Below are 27,598 nucleotides of genomic sequence, written 5' to 3'. Positions count from 1 at the left end.
ATGTAGGCAAGCCATAAAAGTCTTTGTAAACTACTTTGCATTCTATACTTAATAATGGACACACTATACTGGTTAGTGATACCAAGCTATATATATATATATATATATATATATATATATATATATATATATATATATATATATATATATATATATATATATATATATATATATATATATATATATATATATATATATATATATATATATATATATATATATATATATATATATATATATATATATATATATATATATATATATATATATATATATATATATATATTATATACGGTATATATAATGTGCTAAAGGGACACTGAAGGACTACTTCTTGCTGTGTGTGTATACACACACACACACACACACAGGTATGGGATCTGTTATTCGGGAACCCGTTATCCAGAAAGCTAAGAATTACGAAAAGGCCATCTCCCATAGACTTCATTTTATCCAAATAAACATAAATGTGTTGATAAGCAAGGTATACTTTGGAAATATTTGAAATTAGGCTGAGGGTCTTAGGCTTTGTAAAGTGTTTCTTATGTTTGCTTATATTGAGTGGTTTATTAGCTCTCCATTTTAAAAATATTTTTTTTCTTGTTTTAGGTGGCCACAACATTGTGCCTGACGATTCCCCCTCATTTGATACAATGCCCACTCAGTGCATGGAATTACAGACAGATTGTTTTTCATTGCAGGGGCATAGTTCATCCACTCTCCCATCCAGTCAACATGGACACTGTGGAGATTCTACTCTGCTGAGTGAAAGCCCATTACTGAATAAGTCTTGCTTGGAAATGACATCTTTACATGAGCAGGGTGAAGCAGCAAGACATAAGGCTATCTTTGGCATACCTTCCATTGATATGGACCTCAGTGTTCTCTTTGGTCCGGAAGACGTCTCATCAAAAGGGAATCGTGAAAACCAGGGGACTGATCCCGGCTCTGTCCAGTCAGTAGGCTCTTTACCAAAAATGCACTCTGCCTCCATCAGACCATTTGCTAGTGATCATATACCAGAACCGATCCAGGTGGAAAAGCCTGAAGAACTGGGGGACCAAGGGATCACTCTTCAAGAAGATGTGGAAATGAGTAATGACTCTATGAGCAATGAAGTTACAGAATCTGAGGAAAATGGAAAGGAACTTTCAGAAAAGAGGTAGGAATGTATAGGAATTTAAGCAGGGGGAATAGAGGAAAAATGATGGGCAGGTAGGAATGTTTATCAGAACTAAAGTTCTGAGCCGATTTAGAATGGCACTCAACTACTAGTTTTATAATAATATAAATAAACAGAAACATTCATTCATTCATTCATATGGCCTTAATCATTGATTTTTAAGCTGTTTACCCTCTTTTTACTTTACTCACCATAATGTTACTGCAGTAACAACACACTCCTTTCTACAAATTTCGGAAGATAGAATGTAATTATTAGAATTAATTATTTAACCATCTGGTGTCCGATTAACAGGTGAAGCTGCTGGTAAATTTATATGCATATGTATGTTCTTGCACATTTTATGGAATATTTTCTCTGTCTCAGCTGCTCCGACGTCCGCTCTCCTCAATGCAGCTCCAATGCTTTCTCACTAATGATGGCTGACACTGAACACAACCCATCTACTAGTGGATACAGGTATGTCATTTAGTATCTCTTGTTATTCACTGTGCAACCACTGGTAAAAAAAAAAAGCAAGATGGGAGTCAAACAAAAAGGAAGCAAGAGAGTTAAGAAAACAGCAGTGATTTGGGGAATATGGTCAATAAAGGATGCCTAGAGCTTGCTATGTAAAAGTAATTAGGCTCACGCAAACCTGACTAGTCCTACAGCCCCAAACTGCATTACCAGGGAAAATCCCTGGTAATGTAATAGCATATATGTACATTCTACTGTTCTAACTAAATTGGCATATTTGTGCTTAGCACAGAGACAAAACAAGAGGCACAGCCGTGAGTCCACTAATCCTGTGACTTCTTTTAAAAGGGATTGTAACACTACAGTAGAGCTACATGAGTAAACATGGACATTTGTTGCCAGATAAAAGGAAAAGTATAGAAAAATGTACATTCATTCCACAGTAGGAATAGACTAGTAGGAAATGAAGAATAAGTTAATGCAATTTATAGTGCTGTAATATTTCAAACTACTGGTACAGTTGATGAAAACTGGTGCAAAACTGTGTGTGTCTCGCAGTCAAGCTAAGACAAAGGGGAGGGTGGGAGATATGCAGTGAAGGGTATATAGCTGGTTTGGAGCACAGGTGCACTTTTGTAAGTGAGGTGGAAAGAAGAAGTGATGTTGGAGGGGAAGGATGAGAATAGGTTACCATATAAAAATTCTAATAAACACTAATTAAATACATTTCTATAATTTCCATCAATGTGTGTATGTAGGTATGTATGTATATATACTTGGCAGTGTTGGCAAACTATTGATGTCTTTTTCTTTTTCTCAGTTCTGCTTTGCTCTCACTAGTTTTGTGTTTGATCATTGCAGCAGTGAACAGCCAGATAAAGAGAAAACTCAGAAGGACTTGCTGAAAACTCTTAAGGAGCTACGATCCCATCTGCCACACGATAAGAGAATCCGTGGCAAATCCAGCACTGCTGCAGCGCTCAAATATGCTCTACACTGCATCCAGCAAGTTCAAGGTAATGTAGATGCCTCAGCCTAAAGGTACTTGGGGGAATCCTCTACAAAAATCTGCACTACCTTTTAAAATTGGAATTTGCAATTGCAACGATTAGAAATGGCATCACTGAAAAACATGCATTACACTACTTTGTGTGCATAAAAATGGCCTGTGCAGGGATACAAAGCTGTGACAGTTACCTTATCAAATGCACAGTAAATACATGACATGCTGAGTTTGAAAATGAAGCATCTCATTGCAGAAAACATCAGTGAGTTAAATAGTATAAGGCAGGGATCCCCAACCTTTTGAACCTGTGAGCAACATTCAGAAATAAAAGGAGTTGGTGAGCAACACTAGCGTGGAAAATGTTCTTGGGGTGCCAAATAAGGGCTGTGATTGGCCATTTGGTAGCCCCTATGTGGCTTGTCAACCTACATTGAGGCTCTGTTTGGCAGTGCACCTAGTTTTTATGCCTTAACTTGCCTTAACAAGCTTGGAATTAAAAAATAAGCTCCTGCTTTGAGGCCACTGGGAGCAACATCTAAGGGGTTGGAGAGAAACATGTTGCTCACAAGCTACTTGTTGGTCACCCACTGGTCAAAGGTTTGTGCTTCTGGAACGGATATGTTGACAGAGCAAAAACTTCTTATCTCCTGTCTTTCATTAGGGCAGGGACAAGTGTAGCAGATTGTCTGATTTCCTCTGCCTGTGTTATGTAGGCAGGTGGAATAAAGCGGATCCGCTTCATGAGCCTTTCTCTTAAATTCCCGCAAATATGTTAAATCTATGTCATATTTATACTCCTAGCGACTTGTCCTTTGAGTATATTTGCTCTTTTTCCCTGTTATTCTCTACAGGAACACATAGGTATATGGGGCCAACTCAATGATCAGTTTTTCAGATTTATCAGGGCTGTAAACCAATGCCAGCCATTTATTGCCAATCCTATGCAATGCTTGTTTATTATTTGTATCTCACAGCAAATGAAGAGTACTCCCAGATGCTAATGGTGAACGGGGAGCTGCCATGCCGCTTAGAGGTGTCGTGCTACTCTGTGCAGGAGATTGAGAATATCACTTCAGAGTATACTCGAAACAATACGGTGAGACATGAGATTAGGACGCCAGATTTCATTAACTATGTGGGATAGTAGAATCAGCCATTTTTTACTGTAAGGATAAGGGCACACAGTGGGGCTCTGTTGGTCATTTAAAATTGCCCCTTCCAGTACCTTTGCTTGGCTCTCTTTGTCAATCACCGTACTCCATTCAATGTGCATTCTTTATGCATTAACATCATATTTAAAAGTTCATGTAAAGGTAAACTAAACCTTTCAAGGACAAGACCATTTCATGGGGGGAGGGGGTTCATTAAACCTCGTCCCAGTGGTAAAAATAGTTTTGTTTTCTTTCCTCCCCAGGTCGTTGCTTTTTCTCAGAAAGAAATATATTGATCAAGTTAAAAAACAAACTGGGCACCATGCCTCCATTTTACTTAACTTTTACCAGGCAAAAAACAGGATCCCATTGGTGTGGTTTAATTTGCTCCAGTGGGCATGGATGCAATATTTGTGGATGATTTTTTAAAATCTATTAAAATCAGTTTACTCCCCTGCTGAAATGCTCATGGCACAAATACAATGTCCTTTCTGATCATTATAACACATTTTTACATGAAAGCCATGTATCATAATGTGCCATCGTCTGATGTCAGACCAAAATTAGCTGTGTCCGTAGCTTATATTTTTTTCTGTTATTTGTGAAGAGAAGGAGATAATTAATTCATGTTTTGCTTCTTGTTGTGTAACGTATTGTTAGCAAGATAAACCATTTCTATCAGTCTGCCTTATTAAAGGAGAAGGAAAGACTAAAACTAAGTAAGCCTTATCAGAAAGGTCCACCTAAATATACCAGTAAACCCTCAAAGTAATGCTGCTCTGAGTCCAGTGTCAAAAGAAACACTACATTTCTTTCCTTCTATTGTGTACTCATGGGCTTCTGTATCAGACTTCCTGCCTTAACCTTAAACCTCCTTGCCCCGGGCGTGAGCATGCTCAGTTTACTACTCTCCCCCCCCTCCCTTCTCTGCTGTAATCTGAGCCCAGAGCTATAAGTGAGCAGGGAGAGACTAAGGCAGGAAGTGATGTTACACCAAGCTAATACTGTAGCTGCTATCCTAAACAAACCTAGAGCCTCTAGAGCTTTTTACTCAGGTATGGTAAAATATTCTACAGAATAAATATAGTGTTATAGCTTGTACTATTGCAGCTAATCTATTAGCAATAAAATGCCTCCTTTCATTCTCCTTTAAAATGAAGAGCTGTGAGAACGAGTGGGGGCATAACATTTAACTTTTCTTGATTGCCATAAATAATTAGTACTGCTTTCCCTTTAGGACATGTTTGCTGTAGCAGTTTCCTTGGTTACTGGAAGGATCATCTATATTTCAGAGCAAGCTTCGGTGGTCCTACGTTGTGGACCAGACATGTTCTCACAGATTCGTTTTGTTGAACTAATTGCCCCACAGGATGTCAATGTATTCTACAGCTCAACCTCTCCGTACAAACTGCCATCCTGGAATATCTGCTGTGGGGCAGGTAAGCAATACTTCATATAATATGCCTAAAATTTATTTAAACCTGGGTGTATTATCTATTTGACCATTATTCAAGCACCACGGTTATTGGATCAGTATTGTTAAAAAGGTTTTCACCTTATTAGGGCAGATTTATCAAAATCCAGAATGGCTGGGAATGGGGTTTTCCAGATAAGGGATCGTTCTATGATTGTGATCTCCATACCTTAAATGAGTGGTTCACCTTTAAGTTAACTTTTACTATGTTATAAAATGGCTAAGCAACTTTTCAGTTGGCCTTTATTATTTTTTTTTCATTATTTGCCTTCTTCTGACTCTTTCCAGCTTTCAAAAGGCCACTGACACCATCCAAAAACAAATGCTCTGTAAGGCTACACATTAAGGGGCTGATTCACTAAGCTCGAGTGAAGGATTCGAATGAAAAATACTTCGAATTTCGAAGTATTTTTTTGGTACTTCGACCATCGAATTGGTTAAATTCGTTCGAATTCGAACGAAATCGAACGATTCGAACGAAAAATCGTTCGACTATTCGACCATTCGATAGTCGAAGTACTTTCCCTTTAAAAAAAACTTCGACCCCCTACTTCGGCAGCTAAAAGCTACCGAAGTCAATGTTAGCCTATGGGGAAGGTCCCCATAGGCTTGCTAACCTTTTTTTGATCGAAGGATTTTCCTTCGATCGTTGGATTAAAATCGTTCGAATCGTTCGATTCGAACGATTTAATCGTTCGATCGAACGAAAAATCCTTCGATCGATCGAACGTAGGATTAGCGCTAAATCGTTCGACTTCGATATTCGAAGTCGAACGATTTTAGTTCCCAGTCGAATATCGAGGGTTAATTAACCCTCGATATTCGACTATTGATGAATCGGCCCCTTACTGTTATTGTTACTTTTATTACCCATCTTATAGTTCAGACCCTCTCTTATTCATATTCCAGTCTCTTATTCTAATCAGTGCATTGTTGCTAGGTTAACTTGAACCCTAGCAGCCAGATTGCAGAAACTGTGAACTAGAGAGCTGCTGTAAAAAAGCTAAACTCAAATAATAAAAAATGCAAACCAACTGCAAATAGTATTAGAATATCACTCTCTACATCATACTAAGAGGTAATTTAAAGGTGAACCCTTCAAGTCTGCTAAAAATGATTAAAACCTGAAATAAACCCAATAGGATTGTTTTGCAACCAATATGGATTCATGCAGCTTAGTTACAATCAAGTACAAGCTACTGTTTAATAATTAGAGTAAAGTGAAATCATTTTTAAAAATTTGAATTATTTGCTTAAAATAGGTTCTATGGGAGATGGACTTCCTGTCATTGGGAGCTTTCTGGATAATGGGTCTTCGGATAAGGAATCCCATACCTGTATAACAATTCTCCTCTATTATTCTTGAGGCATATCGCATGAGAAATCTAGCAGGTATAAGGAGTTCCTTATTAGGCAGACATGCAAGATGGTCATTGGTTTAGTGACTGACAAGGAAGGTAGAAGTTAGACAAAGCAGATACATTAAAAGCATAATTACGTAAATATGAAAGGACATTACATTTTATCCAGAGAGCTACACATTAAAATGGACGTACCCTTTAGTTAGTCTTTAAGAAAATCAATTTTAGGCACATTAAGGCCGTTACATTTTATCTTTGAAGCACACCATCAGATCAAATTATGAACCAGTAGATGTTTATAACAGTGAATAAATAACTTTATTAGTGGAAGAATATTTTTCCCTCTTCTGCAAAGTAACAAGATCATTGACGAGTGACCCTCTCTGTTTCAGATTCTAGTTATGTGGATTGTATGGAGGAAAAATCCTTTTATTGCCGCATCCGGTAAGTTCTCTCCCGGCACGGACTGTTTTATGTGTGCAAATTTTCACTGCTGCTTTCATGCTCCCTTTATGACAAAAATCCGGTGCCTATGACACTTCAGAAAGAGTGATTATTTCAAAAATCTTGCCATAGGCAGATCTCTTTACCAAGGGGAGTGGCTGCTATAGTTAACATCTCTGAGATCAGAACATCGTGTGCCGGTGGCAAAATTCTTACCGAGTAATTGTGCCATCAGAGCACCCGGAATTACACAAGTTAAAAAGATACGTATTCCAGTTTTAGAAACAAGACCTTAATATCAAGTATTCTTGTGAAATTCACAGGGCTTTCTGTTTCTGATATTTGTATAGGCCTGTCACAGCTATATTATTGCCATTTTAAGTCAGAATTGTTCACAGTTCCACTCGTATTGTCAAATATGATGCTTAATCGGTAAAGGGCAATACACTGTATAATCTACAGGCATGTTTCTGAGTTAGAATTCTTGTGGGACAGGCCCCCAATATATTTTACAAATAAAGCTGTTTACAGCAATCAGGATGCCAATACCTGCTTCTAGGAGCTGGCATTTGATATAACTATATACATTTTTCTTGGTCTGAATCTACAGCTGTGGACGGGTATCCAGAAAAGAAATTTTGTACCACCCTTTCCGGATGACCCCTTACCTGATCTGGGTGAAGACAGAGGAGACTGCTAAGGAGCAGCTGTGTTGTGTGCTGTTTGCTGAGAGGGTTCATTCTGGCTATGAAGGTATGTGTTTTTACAGCATTTGACAGCGGTGAGTATCTCATTAATAAATGTTGCTCTAAGTCCTTATTTACCATGGATTGAAACCAATAAATATTTGGAGCATGGATGATAACAGGAAGATTGCTCATAAATTACCTCGCTAAGTACTTGTAGAATATCTAGGCAACACTCTCTCTGTAAATAAACGTCATTTTGCAATGCAAGGCAGTTTAAGCAGCACTTTAAGAGTCATTAGTCACTTGTTATGTGTCATTTACTCTCCATTAAATATTCTGCAGTGTACTTAATCCATTATTCGGCTAACAGATCCAGCCACTTCATTCTGCACATGTTGAGTGATCTATTTCTATTGGACTACATTGCTGGATTGTGTATTTTAGATGTAGCGTTAGCAAAACAAAGAGTACCAATTGCTACATAGGACTTGCACCCGTTTACTTATATTTTGTGCCACCTGGAAACAACTTTGTTTTTATGAAGTGCAGTTAGTAGAGCAAAATACCTCCAAGGTATTTGTATCACCCAATCTGAGAGCCATAGGGAAAAAACTCAGTTATTAGCCTAAGCACAGACTTCGGCATTAACATTTTAATACAGTAAGGCACATTATTATAAATAATTTGTGATGTTCAGCTCAGGAAATCCTCAAACTTAACCTCCACCCGACCCAACAATCAAAATGTTGGCATTGTAGGACCTGCCTCCAACCTGTACTGGCGTCTTCTCTCTCTCTACACTATTTCTATGTGTGTCTCTGGTTCCAACACAAGGAATCTTCGGAAGCAGAGGAGGAGTGTACTTCACCAGTACGACCCACACCCAAACCTAACCTGCAATAGTTGCCCAAATTTCAACCCAATTCTAACCAACTGGCAGTAAACCCGCGGGTTTTGGATCAACACGCACACCACTATTTATAATGCTTTAATAAAAAGAATATTTAACAGATGGTGTAGTCAGTAAAAAGGCAAAGGGTGCCTGCAAATAAAGCAACATAATTTAGTATGTACAGGTGATATTGTTTTTAGTAAAGTGTTCTGGAAAGCTAATCCTGTTTGTTTGCATTGTTTTAGCTCCTCGGATCCCTGCTGATAAACGCATCTTTACCACTACTCACACACCAAGCTGTTTGTTCCAAGACATAGATGAGAGGTGAGAGGAGAGTTGCACTGAAGAACTTACCTAATTCTTGCTGCACACTTAGGCTGAGGGCAGACGAAGCAGAGGTCAGCTTCTCTGCACCAGCTTTTTTCAGGTAGAGAGATGCCAATGATCTCCCATTCACTTAACTGTTCCTCTGCACTGACAGACACTGTGTCGGCCAATATCGGTACAAATGGCCAATCTGGTGCCTGTCAATGGAGAGGAGCAGATGGGAGCACATTAGCTTCTCTGCACCTGAGGAGAACCCGGTGGTGGAGAGAATTTTGGTTTACACCTCGTCTCCTATATTGTAGCTGGGATATATTTGTGTTTCTTCTCTGCTCTTCTTGCCAGTTGTTAACTGTTTTGTTTCCATAGGGCTGTGCCCCTTCTTGGATACCTGCCCCAGGATCTAATTGGAAGCTCTATTTTATTGCATATTCATCCCAAAGACCGACCCCTTATGCTAGCTGTGCACAAGAAAAGTATGTGTTTTACTTTTGTAATTCATTTTCTCTTAACAATCATTATGTCTGTGTTAAAATCAGATTTTAGCAAAGCCATCATTCATCGTGTTTTTTTCTCCAGTTCTGCAGAATGGAGGGCAACCTTTTGATTTCTCCCCAATCCGTTTCTGTGCTCGTAATGGGGAATACATCACTATTGACACTAGCTGGTCCAGCTTCATCAATCCCTGGAGTCGCAAAGTGTCCTTCATCATTGGCCGGCATAAAGTTAGAACGTGAGTATTTTGTGTTGTATTTGTGCAGGGTCTTGGCCCTGAATTACTTTTTGCTCCTGGCACAGGAGCACTGAATAAACATAAAATATTCTAAAGCTGCTTTGATTTACAAAGGCAACAGACTGAATTATATTTATGCTACTTCCTATTATAAGGCTGGCAATGCTTTATGTAATATTTTTTTATATAATATTCTAGGGGCCCAGTCAATGAAGATGTCTTTGCTGCTCCACCACACACTGAAGATAAGTCTCTACATCCTGGGATTCAGGAGATCACAGAACAAATCTATCACCTCCTTATGCAGGTAATTTTATATATTTGCTTCTAAGGAAGCATAACCTAATATGGAATCAACCATGTGTGTCTGAGCAGGCACTCAATGAGCAGTCCGTCAAGGCAGGGAAGTTAACCAAATGTGAATTTGGTTAGTACCAATAACAGGCAGCATCTGTTATTGGTATAACATAAATCTACATTAATTTTACTTTCCTGCCTTGGTGGACTGCTGGGCCATTTTCTGACTTTTGGTGCATCATGGACATAGCTTTTTAAGTTTAAAGGGATACTGACATGGGTTATTAGAGCTGCTCCAGCAGAATTCTGCCCTGAAATAGGTTTCTCAAAAGAGCAAACAGATTTTTTTTATATTTAATTTTGAAATCTGACATGGGGCTAGACATATTGTCAGTTTCCCAGCTGGCCCCAGTCATGTGACTTGTGCTCTGATAAACTTCAGTCACTCTTTACTGCTGTATTGCAAGTTGGAGTGATATCACCCCCTCCCTTGCCCCCCCCCCCCCAGCAGCCTAACAACAGAACCATGTGAAGGTAACCAGATAACACAAGATAACAGCTGCCAGGTAGATCTAAGAACAGCACTCGTTAGTAAAATCCAGGTCCCACTGAGACACATTCAGTTACATTAAGTAGGAGAAACAACACCCTGTCAGAAAGCAGTTCCATAGTGCAGCCCTGGCTCTTTCTGAAAGCACATGACCAGGCAAAATTACCTGAGATGGCTGCTTACACACACCAATATTATAACTAAAAAAACTATACTTGCTGGTTCAGGAATAAAATGTTATATTGTAAAGTGAATTATTTGTAGTGTAAACAGTGTAATTTAGAAATAAAAACAACACCATAAAAATCAAGATAGAATCCCTTTAATAATATATCCATAAAAAAGAAATAATTACCAAAAGCAGTATTTGTCAGCCTCTAGAGAGGCCTCTGGGGCCCTTATATATGGGTCATCAAGAAGAAATGGTATGCTTGGCTGGTAAGTTCAGAAGATTTGCTTTTTTTGTCTTTACACATTCTTACGCAAAGGTAATGTGAGCTATAGAAGCCAGATATATTTGCAGACACTTTTAACGCAGACAAAATGCAGACAGACAATTTCAATGACATTCTTAGATCAAATTTCACTGTATGTAGGTCATTCATGCTCACATAATAAGTTAGCTCTTCTATCCACCCTATTATTGTGATGTGCTTTTTAAGTATGGTTTCCTATATTCTGGCATGACCACTACAGCATGAAATATGCAGTATGGGAGAGTGCTGTATTTTTTCAAAGTATATTTTAAACTGTTAAAAGGCTTGCATTATTTCTAGATAAGTGTACCATATATTCTAACTAGCTAATTTAAATCTTCATTTATGTTCCATGACCCAAAAATGGGTTCTCATACAGTCATTCGTTTTCTTTAGCAAGTTGACTTGGGTTTGGAATGATTATCTTGAAGCAGAAGCATCTAGGACAATAATCATTCCAAGCAAATTATGTTCAGGTGCAAAATCAGTGCTCCTAATCTTAGGATGAAGGTTAGCTTGTAAAGCCCTGTAATCTTAATTCAACTGGGATAGAGTGGGTAGGAGTTAGAAATATAAAGCTCTTTTTCTGTCTCCTCAGCCTGTGCACAACAGCAGCTCCAGTGGATACGGCAGTCTGGGCAGCAATGGTTCCCATGAGAATCCGATGAGTGCAGCATCCTCCAGCGACAGCAATGGAAATTCAAATGAGGACATAAAGGACAAACATGTCAGTGGTAGTAGAGATGAAAAATGCAGTCGTATTCTCCTTCCTACATTTTTTTGAGTAATACCATAATGTAAAGGGGAAGTAAAGTAGAGGTATGGGACCTGTTATCCAGAATGCTTGGGACTTGGGGTTTTCCGGATAACTTATCCTTCCGTAATTTGGATCTTCATACCTAAAGTCTACTAGAAAATCATGTAAACATTAAATAAATCCAATAGGCTGGTTTTTCTTCCAATAAGGATTAATTATATCTCTGTTTGGGATCAAGTACAAGGTATTGTTTTATTACAAAGAAAAAGGAAATCATCTTTAAAAGAGTGGAATGTTTGGATAAAATTGAGTCTATGGGAGATGACCATTCTATAATTAAAATGCACCGACCAATTAAATTCTTTATGGGCCAAGCTGCACAAATAAACAAATAGGTAACTGAAAATGAAATGCAGGCAATTCATGTTCCATCCGGTTTTCTGGATAACAAATTACTTTCTGTAATTTGGATCTTCACACCAAGTCTGTTAGAAAGGCTACTAGAAAATCCTGTGAACATTTAAATAAACCCAATAGGCTGGTTTTGCTTCCAATAAGGATTTATTATATCTTCGTTGAGATCAAGTACAAGATACGGGTTTATTATTACTGAGAAAAGGGAAATCATTTTTAAAAATTTGGATTAATTGAATAAAATGGAGACTATGTGAGACGGCCTTTCCGTAATTTGGAGCTTTCTGGATTAAGGCTTTCCGGATAACGGTTCCCATACCTGTTCTTTTCTATACTTTCTTCTGTTCTGTTTATGGATGTTCACTGAATGACAGCTCACTTCCATTACGCAGGTTGCTTTGACCCCTTTCAGTCTGCTTTCTCTTCACTGAATCCCATGCCAGCATTCTTTTTGTCTCTTCACATTCTAGCTCCCATGCCCCACATTCAGCGCTCCTCTGTTTATGCTCCTACTCTTAGGATTTTCCTTCTGTGTCTGTATGTGTGGGCAGAAAGAAAAGTGTGGGCTCAAATCCCATTCATTGACTGAGCAAAATAATAGATGTTTGGAAAAGCGTTCGCATCACCATGAATGAAGAGTTATTTTCTAATGTGTGGCACTGTGTATAATAACTGCTGGCCTTATTCACATTGCCTCATGTAGGTAATGCAAAAACAACTCAAATATGATATTTTATAAAAAAATAAGTGCATGAATTAGCACAGAAGCCCTATTCAGTTTTCTCAGTGACATAGAGGATGCGATGCTTAGAAGGCAGCTAAATGGAGAGTCAAAACAAAAATTATGGTGATAATACACATTTCATTAACCCCTCTTATAGGCTATAGTTTTCTGTTTCTTACAGGGAATGTTGACCTCACAATTAACTGCTGTAGATTTTCACAGACCGAGCGCTTGCGCTTTTTGGTGTCAGGGGGCGGTAGGTGTTTAATACATTGCCTTCTAGTTTAAGGCTCAGGGCATACAGGACATGTTTTTCACTTGCTGAGAAGCTTAGTATTAATGGACAGATTTTGGCAGTTTCAGGCTGGAGACCGTAGTATGTCATGTAACTAATTTTGGGCTCCTTGGCAGGATTTGGTTTTAGAAAATTTGTAGGCAACTGGGTCCTATGCTTTTTAGGTTTTTATTACAATGTTATTGCTTATCATTTTTTTCAGGCTTTTTCTATTGGACCTGGTTACTAGAGTAGCCCTGGACCCCAGCAGCCACATATCCATTTAAATTGCAAACTGTAGAGCTGAGGAACAAGACTTTAACTTAAAAAAAACAACTCTAGACCAGTTGCAAATAGGTGTACTGCTGTTGGCTGCACATATTAAATTAACTATATAGTGGATATAGGATCAATGTTTTATACTGTTTTGCTGAAGTAATCCTATTCCTGTTCCTGTTTTCCCAGCAGTAGGAGGATTACATGCACTTTGTGTGCAAGTTTCGATTGGCCAGTGCTGCTGTAAATGGACATTCCTGCTCTGTATGGTCACTGTTCTAATTCGTCATTTTGTCACTCTGCAGGTTGCATGCCAGGACCTTATGAGAGAACATGGCCGTGCCATCAAAGAAAATAAGGAGAAGCAAAAACTGACAAAAAATCTGCTAATAGGTATGACAGACGTAGGGTTCTTGTATTTTTTTATTTTGTACTTCCCTCTACTCTAAAGAGTAGTGAAGAGTGCTAGTATTCAAGCCGGGCAACTACAATGTCAGATCCAGCTGATCAGCACAAACAGACAAGTGGCCATGTTCATTGTGGCCACCTTTTAGTTGTTTCACTTACTCAGGCTGGCAGAATGTCTGGAACAGCAGTGAGGGAAGAGGAGCTGGGGCCAGAGCACTGACTGAATGGGAATTGGCAGTAGAAAGTTTCAGACCTGTCTGACCGATAAACCAGCCAGTATCAATGGTATTCAGATATTAATCTAATGGCACCTGTAGTGCACCATTATTTCAACTGGTGAGAAATGGTGGAAATGCTACCATCTCCCTTCCTTGATGCTTGTCATTGACATGAATGAAAACCACCTGTCATGAGTGGTGCCTCAGAAAAGATCCCGTTATAGGACTGAAATTTTGGGCCATGTATTGATATAAAAACTTCCTGAAAGAAAAGGGGACGGGCGTTGACTCAATAATTTCAATAATTCAGAGCTTACTTGATACCTGGTTTCTGGATAATGGATCCCATACCAGTATTCTATTTTCCCAGTCATCTCACTGCACATTAGTAGAATAATCTTTGGATAGCTGTCCAGTGGCCACATTTTTAAGAAAAATCTACCCTGTGTAGCATATACATTTGAAGACCTTGCACAAATCTGCACCTGCAGCCATTTTCCACAGGGCTGTAGTAGAACTGTGCCAGTGGGATTATGTTTTAGTAGTACCCTTTAATTATGATGATAAAGGTGATCAGCTGGATGTGCGCTGTAACATATTTTTTCCTAATGCAATACATCTTTAAATAGACATACTTACTGATGAGTAGGTTCATCCAAGCAATATTAAGTCTGTCTTTCCATTATTCTGTACCATCCAGAAACTGCTGATATCAAATTTGACAGCTGACATATAATGGTTCGTGTCAGGGTGATTAATTTTTAAGTGCAAAATACATTTTAGTAGAAGATGCCTTTTTTCTCTTAAATGAAATGCACAAAAATAGGCCACTTGTCAGGGTCACAGTGGTCTCAGATTTCCAGCTTCAATGAGAGTGAAAGATGAGCACCGTTATGCACTGTCACCTATTTTGGATACATGCAAGTCGCACACTTACGTAAACACAGGTGGATTTAGAATTAGGGGCAGAATTTTTCATGTTCCAGTTGTGTTTTCCATAACAAAAGAACTGCAGCTGTGTGCCACCCATATTTTTTGTTTTAACTTTTGGGGGGGAAAAAGCAGAAAATAATCACGGACATCACCAACTTGTGCCACTTGATCTTCTGTTGTGACTTGACTGACAAAACAGGCTTTTATACTTAGTGTTAATGATGACGGACATATGTCACTATATGGATATGTGTGTGTTAACAAGTTCTATTGCAGTTCACAGATGAACCATTAACTTAATTTAAAATCATTTACAGATCATTCTCCCGGCACCAGGGATTTTATTAAAGAAGTCATTACAGATGGTCCTGGTAGTGGTCCCTGTCCTGTACAAAGTGAAGATTTGCCAACAAAACAGCACCCGTACTCCTATCAGCAAATCAGCTGCCTAGACAGTGTTATCAGGTAAGAGTAAGAACTACTGCACACTATGTTCTGTATATTTGAAGAATATATAAAGATTCTTCATATAGAATTACTGGCTGCCCTGACTCGTGTGTAACCTTTGCCATCTTTCTAATTCTGTCTTCCTGATGATCTGAAAATTCCTCAATAGATTCAGTAAAATATAGTGTGTGTTAAAAATAACTACTTCATATTTACAAACAAAAAATCCTTTAAGTTAACTTTAAGGGGCAGATTCACTAACTTCGAGTGAAGTATTCGAATGAAAAAAATTCGAATTTCGAAGTATTTTTTGGGTACTTCGACCATCGAATTGGTTAAATTCGTTCGAATTCGAACGAAATCGAACGACTCGAAGTAAAAATCGTTCGACTATTCGACCATTCGATAGTCGAAGTACTTTCCCTTTAAAAAAAACTTCGACCCCCTACTTCGGCAGATAAAACCTACCGAAGTCAATGTTAGCCTATGGGGAAGGTCCCCATAGGCTTGCTAAACTTTTTTTGATCGAAGGATATTTATTCGATCGTTTGATTAAAATCCTTCGAATCGTTCGATTCGAAGGATTTAATCGTTCGATCGAACGAAAAATCCTTCGATCGATCGAACGAACGTTTAGCGCTAAATCCTTCGACTTCGATATTCGAAGTCGAAGGATTTCAATTCGAGGGTCGAATTTCGAAGTATTTTTAACTTCGAAATTCGACCCTTAGTGAATCTGCCCCTAAGTGTGTTATAGAATGGCCGATTCTAAACAACTTTTCAGTTGACCTTTTTTTTTTTATTTATATAGTTTTAGCCTCCTTCTTCTCACTATTCACTGACCCCATTTAAACAAATGTCATGCAAGACTACAAATTTGTTATTGCTACTTTTTTTTACTCCTTTTCAATTCAAGCCCTTTCCTATTCATATACAAATTTGTTATTGCTACTTTTTTTACTCCTTTTCAATTCAAGCCCTTTCCTATTCATATACCAGTCTCTTATTCAAACCAATGCATGGTTGCTTGGGTAATTTGGACCCTAACAACCAGTTTGCTGAAATTGCAGAGCTGCTGAATAAAAAGCGAAATAACTCAAAAACCGCAAATTATAAAAAACTAAAACCAATTGAAAATTGTCTCTTAAAGCTCTTAAAACGTTTCACAATATCGTTCTCTGCAAAAGTCTAAACACTGAAAAAAAATAATTTTCATTATACATATACATGTTTGAAAATACGACTGATTTGCATAGCCCATGTCTCCCAAGTGTGCCAATACCATACGTCCAGCTTTGTGAAGATACCGTATTGATTAAAGTCTTGCCGAAAACCGTGCAGTGTTCAAGAGTTGCATTCTGAGAAATTGGTAGCGGAGGTAGATGCCCACGATTGAATGTAGATACACTTTTAATGCTCATAGTGTAATCCACTAGATACTTTCCACCATGCTCAGCTTAACCAGAAGTGCTAGCTATTCTGGTTGTACAGTTATGGGATCCGTTATCTGAATTACGGGAAGGCCATCTCCCATAGACTCCATTTTATCCAAATAATCCAAATTCTAAAAAATTATTTCCTTTTCCTCTGTAATAATAAAACAGTAGCTTATACTTCATCCAAACTAATTAATCCTTATTGGAAGCAAAACCAGCTTTTTGGGTTTATTTAATGTTTACATGATTTTTTTTTTAAGTAGACTTAAGGTATGAAGATCCAGATTATGGAAAGTTATGGAAAACCCCAGGTCCCAAACATTCTGCATAACAGAACCTGTAGTTAGGTAGATTGAGATAAGGAGCAAGAGCTTGCCTTGGGGCTACATTGATATGTAGATAAACAAGTGCCGGCCTTTTACACCTGATAGTATTCCCAACCAGGTCATCCCTTTGAAGTGCTGCCCATGCAAAAGATACATTCTGTAAACAATTAGTAAATAATTTGGTTGGGTACTTTTGTATGTGTTGCTAATTAGCCGTTCTGCTTGTTGATTCAATGTGCCCAGTTTTAAAGGGGTGACCCATTAACCCTACCACCTATCATAAGAATAATATGAAGGAAATCTGTTGTAAGTGGAAATAATTAACAGAGAAATGTTAATTTCATACCATTAAGCTCCGGCTTCCTGTCATCTCCACCATTTGTAGAAGTTTATATGACGTTTGAATGCTTTGTGCAAAACATTATAATAATCTCTAAACGTTTCTTGTTATTTACACCCAGGTATCTGGAGAGCTGCGGCGTGCCAACAAAAAGCAAGTGGGATTCTTCTGGCTGTAGAGAGATGGCTTCCTCTCACTCTGACCATAATCCTCTTCAGCACCAAAAAACAGAGTTGGAAAAGAGTTTTCTCAGTGGTGAAGCCAAGCTTAACCAAGGTACATTGACCCCTCAAGCCCGCCTTCTGCTAAATCAAACAAATCATATTAGGTATAGCACTTTGCATGTGATTTAAACAGAAATATAGAATAGACGGGGGGGGGAGAACCAACAAACTGAAATGCATTTCCAATCAAATCCCATTTGCTATCAAAGACAATAACATTATACATTTAACAAAGGCGAAAAAAGACTATACTACACACATTCTATTAAAAATTATATATAAATGCTGGATGTTGTGAGTATTATATTACTTTTTGGTGATTTTATTTTTTTTTAGTGTTTGATAATTGAGACCAAGGACTCATAGTAGGCAATGAATCTTGATATTGGGCAAAATGCTGGTAATCGCCTTAAGAAGCAAACACACTTGAGTCTCAAATAGTAGTTTTTCCCCTTGAGTCGAGTTTTAGTTTCACAACTTTTTTGGGGGTTATATTTTCTCTTTGTTGTCGATACAGAAAGGGCTTTAAAGTGATACTGACACTAAAAAATTACTTTTTAAAATATGAAGGTACATTAAAAATTACCTATAGGTGATTGTGCCGAATGACAAATCGGAAGCCAACTGTGTTGATCAAAGGACAATAAAACACAAATTCATGGGGGATATAATAATGCTGGGCACTTCTTGGGAAAGAAGGAAAGGATTGCATAACATATTAAATTCCTTGTCCTTTAACATGTAGAACACAGGCCAAACTTCCTCTGCTTTGTGTTGTGGCCCTAGAAAGAACACATGTCTGAAATTATTTTATCCACACCTTCTCTGGAAGAATCACACTTATTCGTCTGCACATTGTGACTTCCAAGGCAGATGCCATAATTATCCTGATGCACTTCTGCTGCAGCAAAAATTAATGTGATACCAGTCATTAGATGGAATAAATAAGCAGAAAGATATAGATTAACAAAGAAAGCAAGTTATGTAGGATATATGGCCTGCACTTGTTTAAGGCAAACTAAGCTCAATATTTCAGTTGTAGAAACCCCAGGAGCCTATAGAAGAGTAGCCTGTCACACAGATAATCCTGTACTTCATATTCCATTATGTGCTGTGTTGACATCTTTTCTGCCTATTACTTGCTGCTGTACTTACAGTGATAGACGATTGCTTGGTGACTTCATCAGAGATTTCCCAGTGCTCAAATTTATGAGATGAAGGCAATGTTCTGCATCATAAGCAGCCATTTGCTCCACAAAGGAGTAAGCATTAGCAGCTGTTTTTTTGTGTAGGCTTCAGGAGGATGGACTCAATGCCGTTTGCTATTAGTGGATGGCTTTCCAACCTTAGGCCATTGGAACACTAGGTATTTCTCCACAAGGGTAGACATGTCAGGCCTGTGGTACAAAAATGGTACGCCGAATAAAATTAATAATTTTTATTTTTTGGTGTTTAACATAAAATCAAAGGCCAAAGCATAGTGTGGAGTTATAAGCCAGCTACATCTGGAGAAAAGGGTTAGGAAAACAAAAAGGGATTTTTGTTTAAGGGACCTCATTGCTTTATCTGGGACATTCTCTGTTTCTTCTATATGTTTATTTACAGGCAACCTGGTTGTGTCGGAAACCTTACCCAAGTTGCCAAGCTGCACTACTTGCCCATCTCTCAAACTCATGTCTCAAGCTTCTTCCTCAGGCCCTTGCATCAGTCTCGTTACTGGGGTGCCAGACTCTACTATTTCCTCGCTGCAGGCAACACAACCTCTTTCTGCACAGGGCTCTCTGCCTTGCACCCCACTCACCTCTATCTCTGTTGCACCCTGTCCTGCCCTTACTCCTCTATCTCTGGGCGCCAAGGCTGAAAGTGTAGTATCCTTCACCAGTCACTGCAGTTACAGCAGCACAATTGTACATGTTGGTGACAAGAAGCTGCAGCCCGAAACAGGTACAGTTCTGCTTTGTACGACCAGTGCATGTCTAGAAGTATTTCAGTAGCAAATATGGTTAAAGTTAAAATATGGTTTCAGAAAGCATCCTTTAAGTCTTACACTGATACTTTAGACCAAACACTATCGTGACGCTCCCATGAAGCATTATGCATAAAAGTCGTTTATTTGAGTTTCATATTCTTTGTGGTGTTTGCTAAAATTAAAGTATATGATGGTTAAGTTGCATATAAGTGATACAAAGACTCTTCCTGCAATATAATAATCATTACAGAATCAGCATACATATTTTGCTGTGCCCCAGGCACTTTCCCAAGGTGTGCAGGTACCACACAGGACAATCATTTTAAAGGGCATGTAAAGGCAAAAAAATAAAATCCCATTTTTCCTTTCTTTAATGAAAAAGAAACCTATATCCAATATACTTTAATTAAAAAATGTGTACTGTTTTTATAAGAAACCTGACTGTATGCAGTGAAATTCTCCCTTCATTTACTGCTGTGGATAGGAATTGTCAGATGGTCCCTAACTGCTCTGCAGGGAAACAATCATACTTATGAACAGCAGGGGGAGCCCCCGCCTTACTTCCCAGCCATGCAGAACTCAAGCAGCTTTGTTTAGGACGATCCCTAAGAAGCCCAGACCACACTGAGCATGTGCACAGTCTTAGTCTTGCAAAGATGTTTAACAAAGTTACAAGGTGGTGACCCCTTGTAGCCATCTTTGAAAGCATAAATTATTTGTTTGATTAGGCTTGTGGTGCAGTAAGTTCATGTTCATATTTAGTATACAAAATACATTATTTCTAGCCTTATTCTATTTTAGACTTTACATGCCCTTTAATAATAAGATTGGTCATGCTTTCAGTAGGCCAGATAGTACAGATCACAGTATAATTAATATATGAATGTCTTGTATTTTCAATAGTGTGGTTACTGGCATGTTTGTTTTACACCTGTCGGAGCATTATTGTCACTCGAAGTTTAGTTCAAGCTGCAGTAACAGGAGCAATTGAATGTTTTAAAGTCACACATACATACAAATACTGTGCTGTTATTTTATTACTCAGAGATGGAGGATGGTCCATCAGCCCCGGGGGATCCAGCACCCATTTCTGCTAGTGTGGCAGAGTCATACAGACAGATGGGACTAACCAAGGAAGTGCTGGCAGCCCACACTCAGAGAGAAGAGAATGATTTTCTCACTGGCTTTATGGATATCAAAAAACTCAGTGCCTTCCAGGACCGGTGCAATAGCTACCTGCATGAAAGGCCAGGGGGTGAGTATACAGGAGCTTCTAGTGCCTCATAAAACTGTACACTGCCCAAACTCTGGTAATTAAGCTTTAAACTAAGATTTAAAGAATGTTAAAATGGAGGGAAGCCTTCTTGTTTTGTGCCAACAGATTAAAGGAATCACCAATTAAATGATAACATGCTAATTCCATCAACTTTGGTTTAATACCACTGACCTGAATTAATTGTGATTGCATGTTTCTAATTTAGCCCCACGTACACGCCGTGCCCAGGGAGCGGATACATCCTGGAAGAGAACTGGCAAAACTCGAAAGCCTAAAACAAAGAGAGTGCGCCCAGAATCCTGGGATAGCAGCAGTTCTGGTGCTCAACAAGCCCCTCGATGCCCTCTGCCTGGTCTCAACACTACGGCCTGGTCACAATCTGATGCCTCACATGCCAGCTATCCTCCATTGCCATACCCTGTGCTTCCTGCCTATCCCCTACCGGTATTTCCTTCACCACAGATTCCGGTGCCAAACGAAACTGCTCAGATTCCTTCGGCCAATGCATCTACTTCTCAGCCTTTCCCTGCACCATTGCTTCCCCCTATGGTTGCCCTAGTTTTGCCTAACTATGTGTACCCTGCCAGCCTACCAACTTCTCTTTATCCAGGGCCTGCACCTCAGCCTGCATTTCCTGCGCAGCAAACTTCATATCTTCCCCAATCCACCTTCCCTGCTTCACAGCCTACTTTTCCTGCTCCAGCCCCAGCATTCTCTGTTCCGCAACCTAATTTCACTGTTGCACAGCCTGTATTCCCCACACCACAAAATGCAATGTCCGTTCTGCAACCATTATATACTCCGCAGCCTGTGCAGATCCCTTTCCCAGCACAGCCCATGTCATTTCCCATTCCTGCCACTACACTAAAGATGAAAGAGGGGATTTCTCGCTCTTCAACTCCACAAGAGCCGCCATCTCCCCCTCTTTTCCAGTCACGCTGTAGCTCTCCATTGCAACTCAACTTACTACAGTTGGAAGAGACCCAGAAAGTGGACCATACTGAAGGAAACACAGGATCCACAGATAAAGGTGGCGGAAGTAGCTCTGTTTTGGTGAAACTATCTGAAGACTCTGAGCTGGTTAGTGTCACATATGCAGTTGTCATAGAATTTATCAATCATTACATGAATATTTTTGGAAATGTTTATTTCACATTTGTCACCTCCAGCACCTCTGTAGAGCAGCACCTCCTGCAGATGCTCAGAACAGTGATGCCATGTCAATCTGCAGTGATCTAATGGACTTTCTGAGGGAGGACGCATCTTCTGGTACATGTTCTGCCTCTTCTGCCATCTCAGACTCCATGACGTCAGGATCACATGGCAATGGTACATCTGGAAGTCAAACAGGTTGGTGGGCATATTAACTGGTGATACATATTCTGTATTCATTTATATTTCAATGTGTAAGCCTTTATGCAGTAGTAAATATCCATGCGTTCATTTTGTCTATGATGCAGGAAGTAGTTTGACAAGCCGGAGCAGCAAGTACTTTGGAAGTGTAGATTCATCTGAAGACAAAGCGCATGGGGGGCAGGAGACCAAATCTCCAAGTAGTAAAAGCATTATGAAATATGTTCTCCAGGATCCAGTATGGCTGCTCATGGCCAATGCAGATGAGAATGTGATGATGTCTTACCAAATCCCAAAGAGGTGAGACCGTTCTAGTAACTGAACAGTGCAAACAATGCTTACTATAGAGTTCCCTGTTCTTATGCTTCGTTTCTTTCATGAAGCTATATATTTCCCTGAAACACTTCAACAAAATCTATTTTATTGTGGTTCATTCTTGCAGTTGCTTTAATGTTGATAATCTTATGACTCTTGAGTAACCTATCTTGGTTCTCATAGTTTGATATAAACTTCTTTAGAGCCATAGATCAATACGTGACTTCTCCATTTTTGTAGGATGGCAGAAGATATTATGGCACAAGTACTGGATTGAAAAAAAAAAAAGAGCATGATCTCTGGAGCTGAATATATATGTTAGCAATGTTTCTCTGATATCCCAGATGAACATGCATAGCTGCCTATTAAGCTACCGCTTTGTACTGAGAAAGGCTTGTTATATCTTTTCTCAGGGATATTGAAGTAGTTCTGAAAGAGGATCGCGAGAGGTTGAAATCTCTCCAAAAAATTCAGCCTCATTTCACAGAGGATCAGAAAAAGGAACTGGGAGAGACTCATACCTGGATGCACCGAGGAGGACTGCCCAGAGTAACGGAAGTGACAGTAAGTTGTTAATAGTAATGCAAAAATAAATGCGATTAACTGATTTAAGTATGAAGCAAGTGTTAGATGTAAAGCTTTTTTGTTTGTATTGTATTGATCAACCATTTTTCTTTTTATCATATTTCCCATGTAATTGGTATTCAGTTAGAAGGTATATAAACACACACAAGTTTAAGTGGTCAGATAGCTCTCAGATTAACTGACAGTATTTGTTTTTAGTCTTTGCCGGATTTTATTTTATTTTATTTTTGCAGAGGAAAATAGGGTGTGTTGCTGGTTTTGGGTCAGAAACATGGCTGCACACTGTGGGTAAACTCCAGTGTAGGTTGCATCTAAGTCAGTACCAGGTTTAGGCATTTTCTCAACATACTCGTCACTAATGAGATCTAATCATTTACCATTCTCAGTTTTCATTCCTGCAAACTATCCCAACCTTGTATTTTTATGTACTGAAATAGTATCAACTGTTGGTTAATTTTCTGGTTAATTAAGGCTATCATTATGACCGTAGTACCACACCCCACATATTCAAAATGAGGGATATCGTAACCATCACCAGGGTCGGACTGGGCCAGTGGGACACCAGGAACAAACCCAGTGGGCTCTGCTGGCCCAGACCTTCTCCCTGCACCAATCCCTGACCTCCCCAACTGGTTACAATTGCCTTACGTTTTGAAGGAGGAAGGTTTACACAGGGTAGAGGGGCCATTGTAGGAGGGTTGTGGCTGGGGCGAGGGACCATTGGAGGGGGGTTGCGTCTGGGGTGGAGGGCTTGACATGGCAACCAGGTGGGCCCTGGACCCCCATTCCAACACTTCCCATCACCTCTTTTATGGAGCTATGTTTAAGGGCCCCATTATGTGTTTATTCCTTGCAACATTCCACTGAATACTTCACATGCATGCTTATGTGAAATGCACAGTAATATCCACAAATGAACAAAAGGTTTATTTCTAACAACATTCCACTTCATTTAGGCACACTTATAAGAAGTCTCTGCTGCCCTATATTAGGTGTATCCCCTATAGTATTGCCCTTTACATCACTATAGGAAAACTGATCATACATGTTAATGTATACAATTTTATAAACGAAGCGCTATGATTCTAGTCCACGGGACTATAGGTACCAGCCACTGTTTGGTAAAATATAGCTGACATAAAATGCTTAGCGAAATCTAGAACCACTCACAAATAACTGTTGCTGCAGCCCAGGGTTCTTCCATGAATAAACACTTTGGAGTTGGATGCCCATTTCCCATTGTAAATTCACGTGGATGTGGCCATGACCGTGATTAGGCATAATGTAGCCAACTCTGCTGCGGGAACAGATGCAATCTGGCATCAAGCATATGCTCACACACCTTTAACTGTTGACAGTTGTTAAAGTTTGTGGCCTTGAATGTGATCTTAAACAGGTATCACAGGATCATCTAGGTGTATATTTGGAATGCAAACGAGATTTGGCTTTGGAGTTTATATTTAAGTTTCATAAAGGATAAGAAAGGCTTAGGGGGAGGGTTCCAAGAATGGGAGACTATTTTTTGAACACTCCAGTTGGCGCCATATGCTAGAGGACAACGAGATGTCAACAAAGTGCTGTATGTTAAGCCATTAATCGGATTGTCCTCAAGTGTGTTCTATAATTGGCTGCAAGCTAAATCTAGTCTTGGAATAGCTCAGGCTGTCTGGGGCATGGTGCACAAATTTAGAACACGTTGGGTATGACCTCAGAACACCATTAGTAGGAGGAAAGAAGCCGAAGTACTAGCGGCTATGATACTAATGGAGCCAGGTTTATAAATAACGTGATCTTAGAAAAAAACAATCGTTTGTGTACGACTGATGTTTTTGTTTAACTCAAAAGAAAACGGTAAGAGCAGAGAGAGAAAATTTTATGGAGTCGTCACATCAGGAGAGGTAAATCTTATAAGGGGTTCAGCCTTGTTATACTTGGAGAATCCACACTGTGGCTAGGTCTGCAGCCTATGTACAACCTCTATTTTATTTCATTAAGTGTATTCTTTTAATCATAACTAAAGGAAAATGTACTATTCCGCATAGTAGAATTTCAGTGGATTTGAGTACACCTTAAATCCCTATGAAAACATTTAAGGTCCACATAGTTTGCCTAAGGCAGTGCTGTCCAACTTCTGTGGTACAGAGGGCCGGTACATGGGGGAGGGCCGATAATGGAAACCACTCCTTGTTTTTAAACCACACCCATGTTACCACAAGACCATGTCCACATTAATGGTGGTACCACACCAAAAAACCAAATGGTTGGTGCTCACTGCAGGGATATCATATTAAGACATACCCTTAAATCCATATGCCTCCTCTTCCCCTGTGGATAACACAGAACCCCAGCACATGATTAAACACCTTAGGACCCCCTAATAATAATTTTCAAATGCTAACAAACCCCCAGAACAAATACCATAGTATGGCACACACAGGGAGCATAGGGCAGGCAGAGTATGGCACACACAGGGAGCATAGGGCAGGCAGAGTATGGCACACACAGGGAGCATAGGGCAGGCAGAGTATGGCACACACAGGGACAATCGATCAGGCAGATTATGGCACACACAGGGAGCATAGGGAAGGCACAACAGAGGAGGAGACAGGGAAACCCATCAGGACCACTCTAAGATGTACTACATACAGTGACATAGGGCTGGTGCTCCTTCAGCAGTTTGTATGAGTGTGAACAATGTGGGCAGTTTCACTCTGGGTCAGAGGTGTGAACAGTACAGGATTTTAGGGTGTGAACAATAGAAGTGTCACAGGTGTGAACAATGCAGGGGGATTACAGTCTGAATTTAAACAATGCAGGGGCCAGTTAATATTTGTAGTGATACCTTTTAAAGTTTATACATGGTAAGCAGACAAAGCAGTCAGACTTTCATGTGGGGGGCCACACAAGGGGGGGGGGCACCAGTTGGACAGTCCTGGCCTAAGAAATGCTTGAAAGTTACAGGCTGAGCAGGTTGCCGTACTTCAGTTGCAGACATTTGCAGTCTCCCAAACTGGCTGAGAATGGAGCTTGCAGTGACTGACCCAACCAGTTTTATCTGTGATGTTGGTTCATAGTATATTTCTGAAAACTGCTATAGAGGCAATTACCAGGGAAATGGTAACATAACATCTATACAGGGTTTTTGCACTTTGCAATGGTGCAATTTATTTCAGGCATCAAACTCACTTTATTATTATTATTATATACCTTTGAAGAACTGAACTTGAAGAACTGAAATTGGTTCATGCCTGCATACAAGTCTGTCTGGTTCACATGTCTCATCTTTCTGTTTTCAGGACTGTGTTTACTGCAGAGGTAGAGGTTCAGAGTATGGGGAAGCTGTCCAAGCACTGGAGTTGAGTGAAATCATGGAGTCATGTGATTAGAATCAAACATGGAAACTACTGACTGTCTCCTGAATTGATCACCAGCTACTTCACACTCACCAGCAGAGGATACAGGGCTTCACATTGTGCATTCCTGGCTGCCTAGGAAATACTTGCTCTCAACACTGATTTCCCCTTTATGTTGTCTGTTTCATACAGATTTATGAAGTTCATCAACCAGGCGTCATGTGGATCCTTGAACAGGAAAGATGTACCAGTACTATTCTATATAACAATTTGAATTGCCCTTGCAGACTGGCCACACTATCCTCTAGGCCACTGGTTCCCAAACTGGGCCTGTCCCCTCCCCCCAATGGGTGGCTTGGAACAGTGACAGGTGGGGCTCAGCCTAAAGGCCGGTTAAGTGTGCGAATTGGCGAGAATGGTCATTGGCTCTCCTTGATAAATCTGAAATCCCATCTTGAAGGTCAGTTAGGGTGAGATATGGGTTGAATATGTATTTCCTCTCCTAGACATGAGCCCAGTATTTTCTTAGACCTGTACTAATTCCATGAGGAATGGGGCACTGGCCAAAGGTTGGACCTTTGAAGTGGGGCACCGGCTAAAGTTTGGACCATCAAGGGGGCCTAGCTAAAAGTTGGATGTTCAGGGGGGCCTAGTCAAAGGACTGCTTCAAAGTTACAAGCTGAGCAGCAGCTTCAAAGGGGCATAAAACTGAAAAGGTTTGTTAACCACTGCTCTAAGCAGATGTATTTAACCTTTTAATACTCCCACTTGATACATATAGATTGCAGTGACTTGATGTGAGTACACTTTCACATTCTTGTCCTGTTCTCTGCCCCTGTGCTTGTCTGAGCACAAAACCGACTCACGTGGCATTCATCATATCACCATACCAGCACGATATCCTGCACAATGTACATTATCTAATTGGATC

The 27,598-nt window shown here is 39.6% G+C and overlaps 1 protein-coding gene across 1 annotated transcript in view; it reads left to right on the top strand.

The window, feature by feature from the left end:
- Window positions 1–27,164, top strand: part of per2.L (period circadian regulator 2 L homeolog) — a gene marked incomplete at its 3' end in the record, with an annotated part of 34,340 nt that extends 7,176 nt beyond the window's left edge. Inside the window, 22 exon segments of the mRNA NM_001087629.1 lie at window positions 610–1,162; window positions 1,550–1,642; window positions 2,504–2,658; window positions 3,623–3,744; window positions 5,037–5,238; window positions 7,027–7,078; window positions 7,689–7,831; window positions 8,905–8,983; window positions 9,353–9,459; window positions 9,563–9,716; window positions 9,915–10,023; window positions 11,638–11,766; window positions 13,790–13,877; window positions 15,361–15,508; window positions 17,714–17,868; window positions 19,422–19,760; window positions 20,831–21,040; window positions 21,267–22,141; window positions 22,231–22,411; window positions 22,522–22,714; window positions 23,143–23,293; window positions 26,611–27,164. Of these exon segments, the coding sequence (NP_001081098.1) occupies window positions 654–1,162; window positions 1,550–1,642; window positions 2,504–2,658; window positions 3,623–3,744; window positions 5,037–5,238; window positions 7,027–7,078; window positions 7,689–7,831; window positions 8,905–8,983; window positions 9,353–9,459; window positions 9,563–9,716; window positions 9,915–10,023; window positions 11,638–11,766; window positions 13,790–13,877; window positions 15,361–15,508; window positions 17,714–17,868; window positions 19,422–19,760; window positions 20,831–21,040; window positions 21,267–22,141; window positions 22,231–22,411; window positions 22,522–22,714; window positions 23,143–23,293; window positions 26,611–26,700 (4,284 nt within the window). The 5' untranslated portion in view covers window positions 610–653.
- Between the last annotated feature and the right edge of the window lie 434 nt (window positions 27,165–27,598).

The sequence above is a fragment of the Xenopus laevis genome, chromosome 5L, assembly GCF_017654675.1.
Source record: "Xenopus laevis strain J_2021 chromosome 5L, Xenopus_laevis_v10.1, whole genome shotgun sequence".
Lineage (NCBI taxonomy): Eukaryota > Metazoa > Chordata > Amphibia > Anura > Pipidae > Xenopus > Xenopus laevis.
The sequence above is the reverse complement of the archived record's forward strand: the minus strand, read 5'-3'. Positions and strand labels throughout refer to the sequence as shown.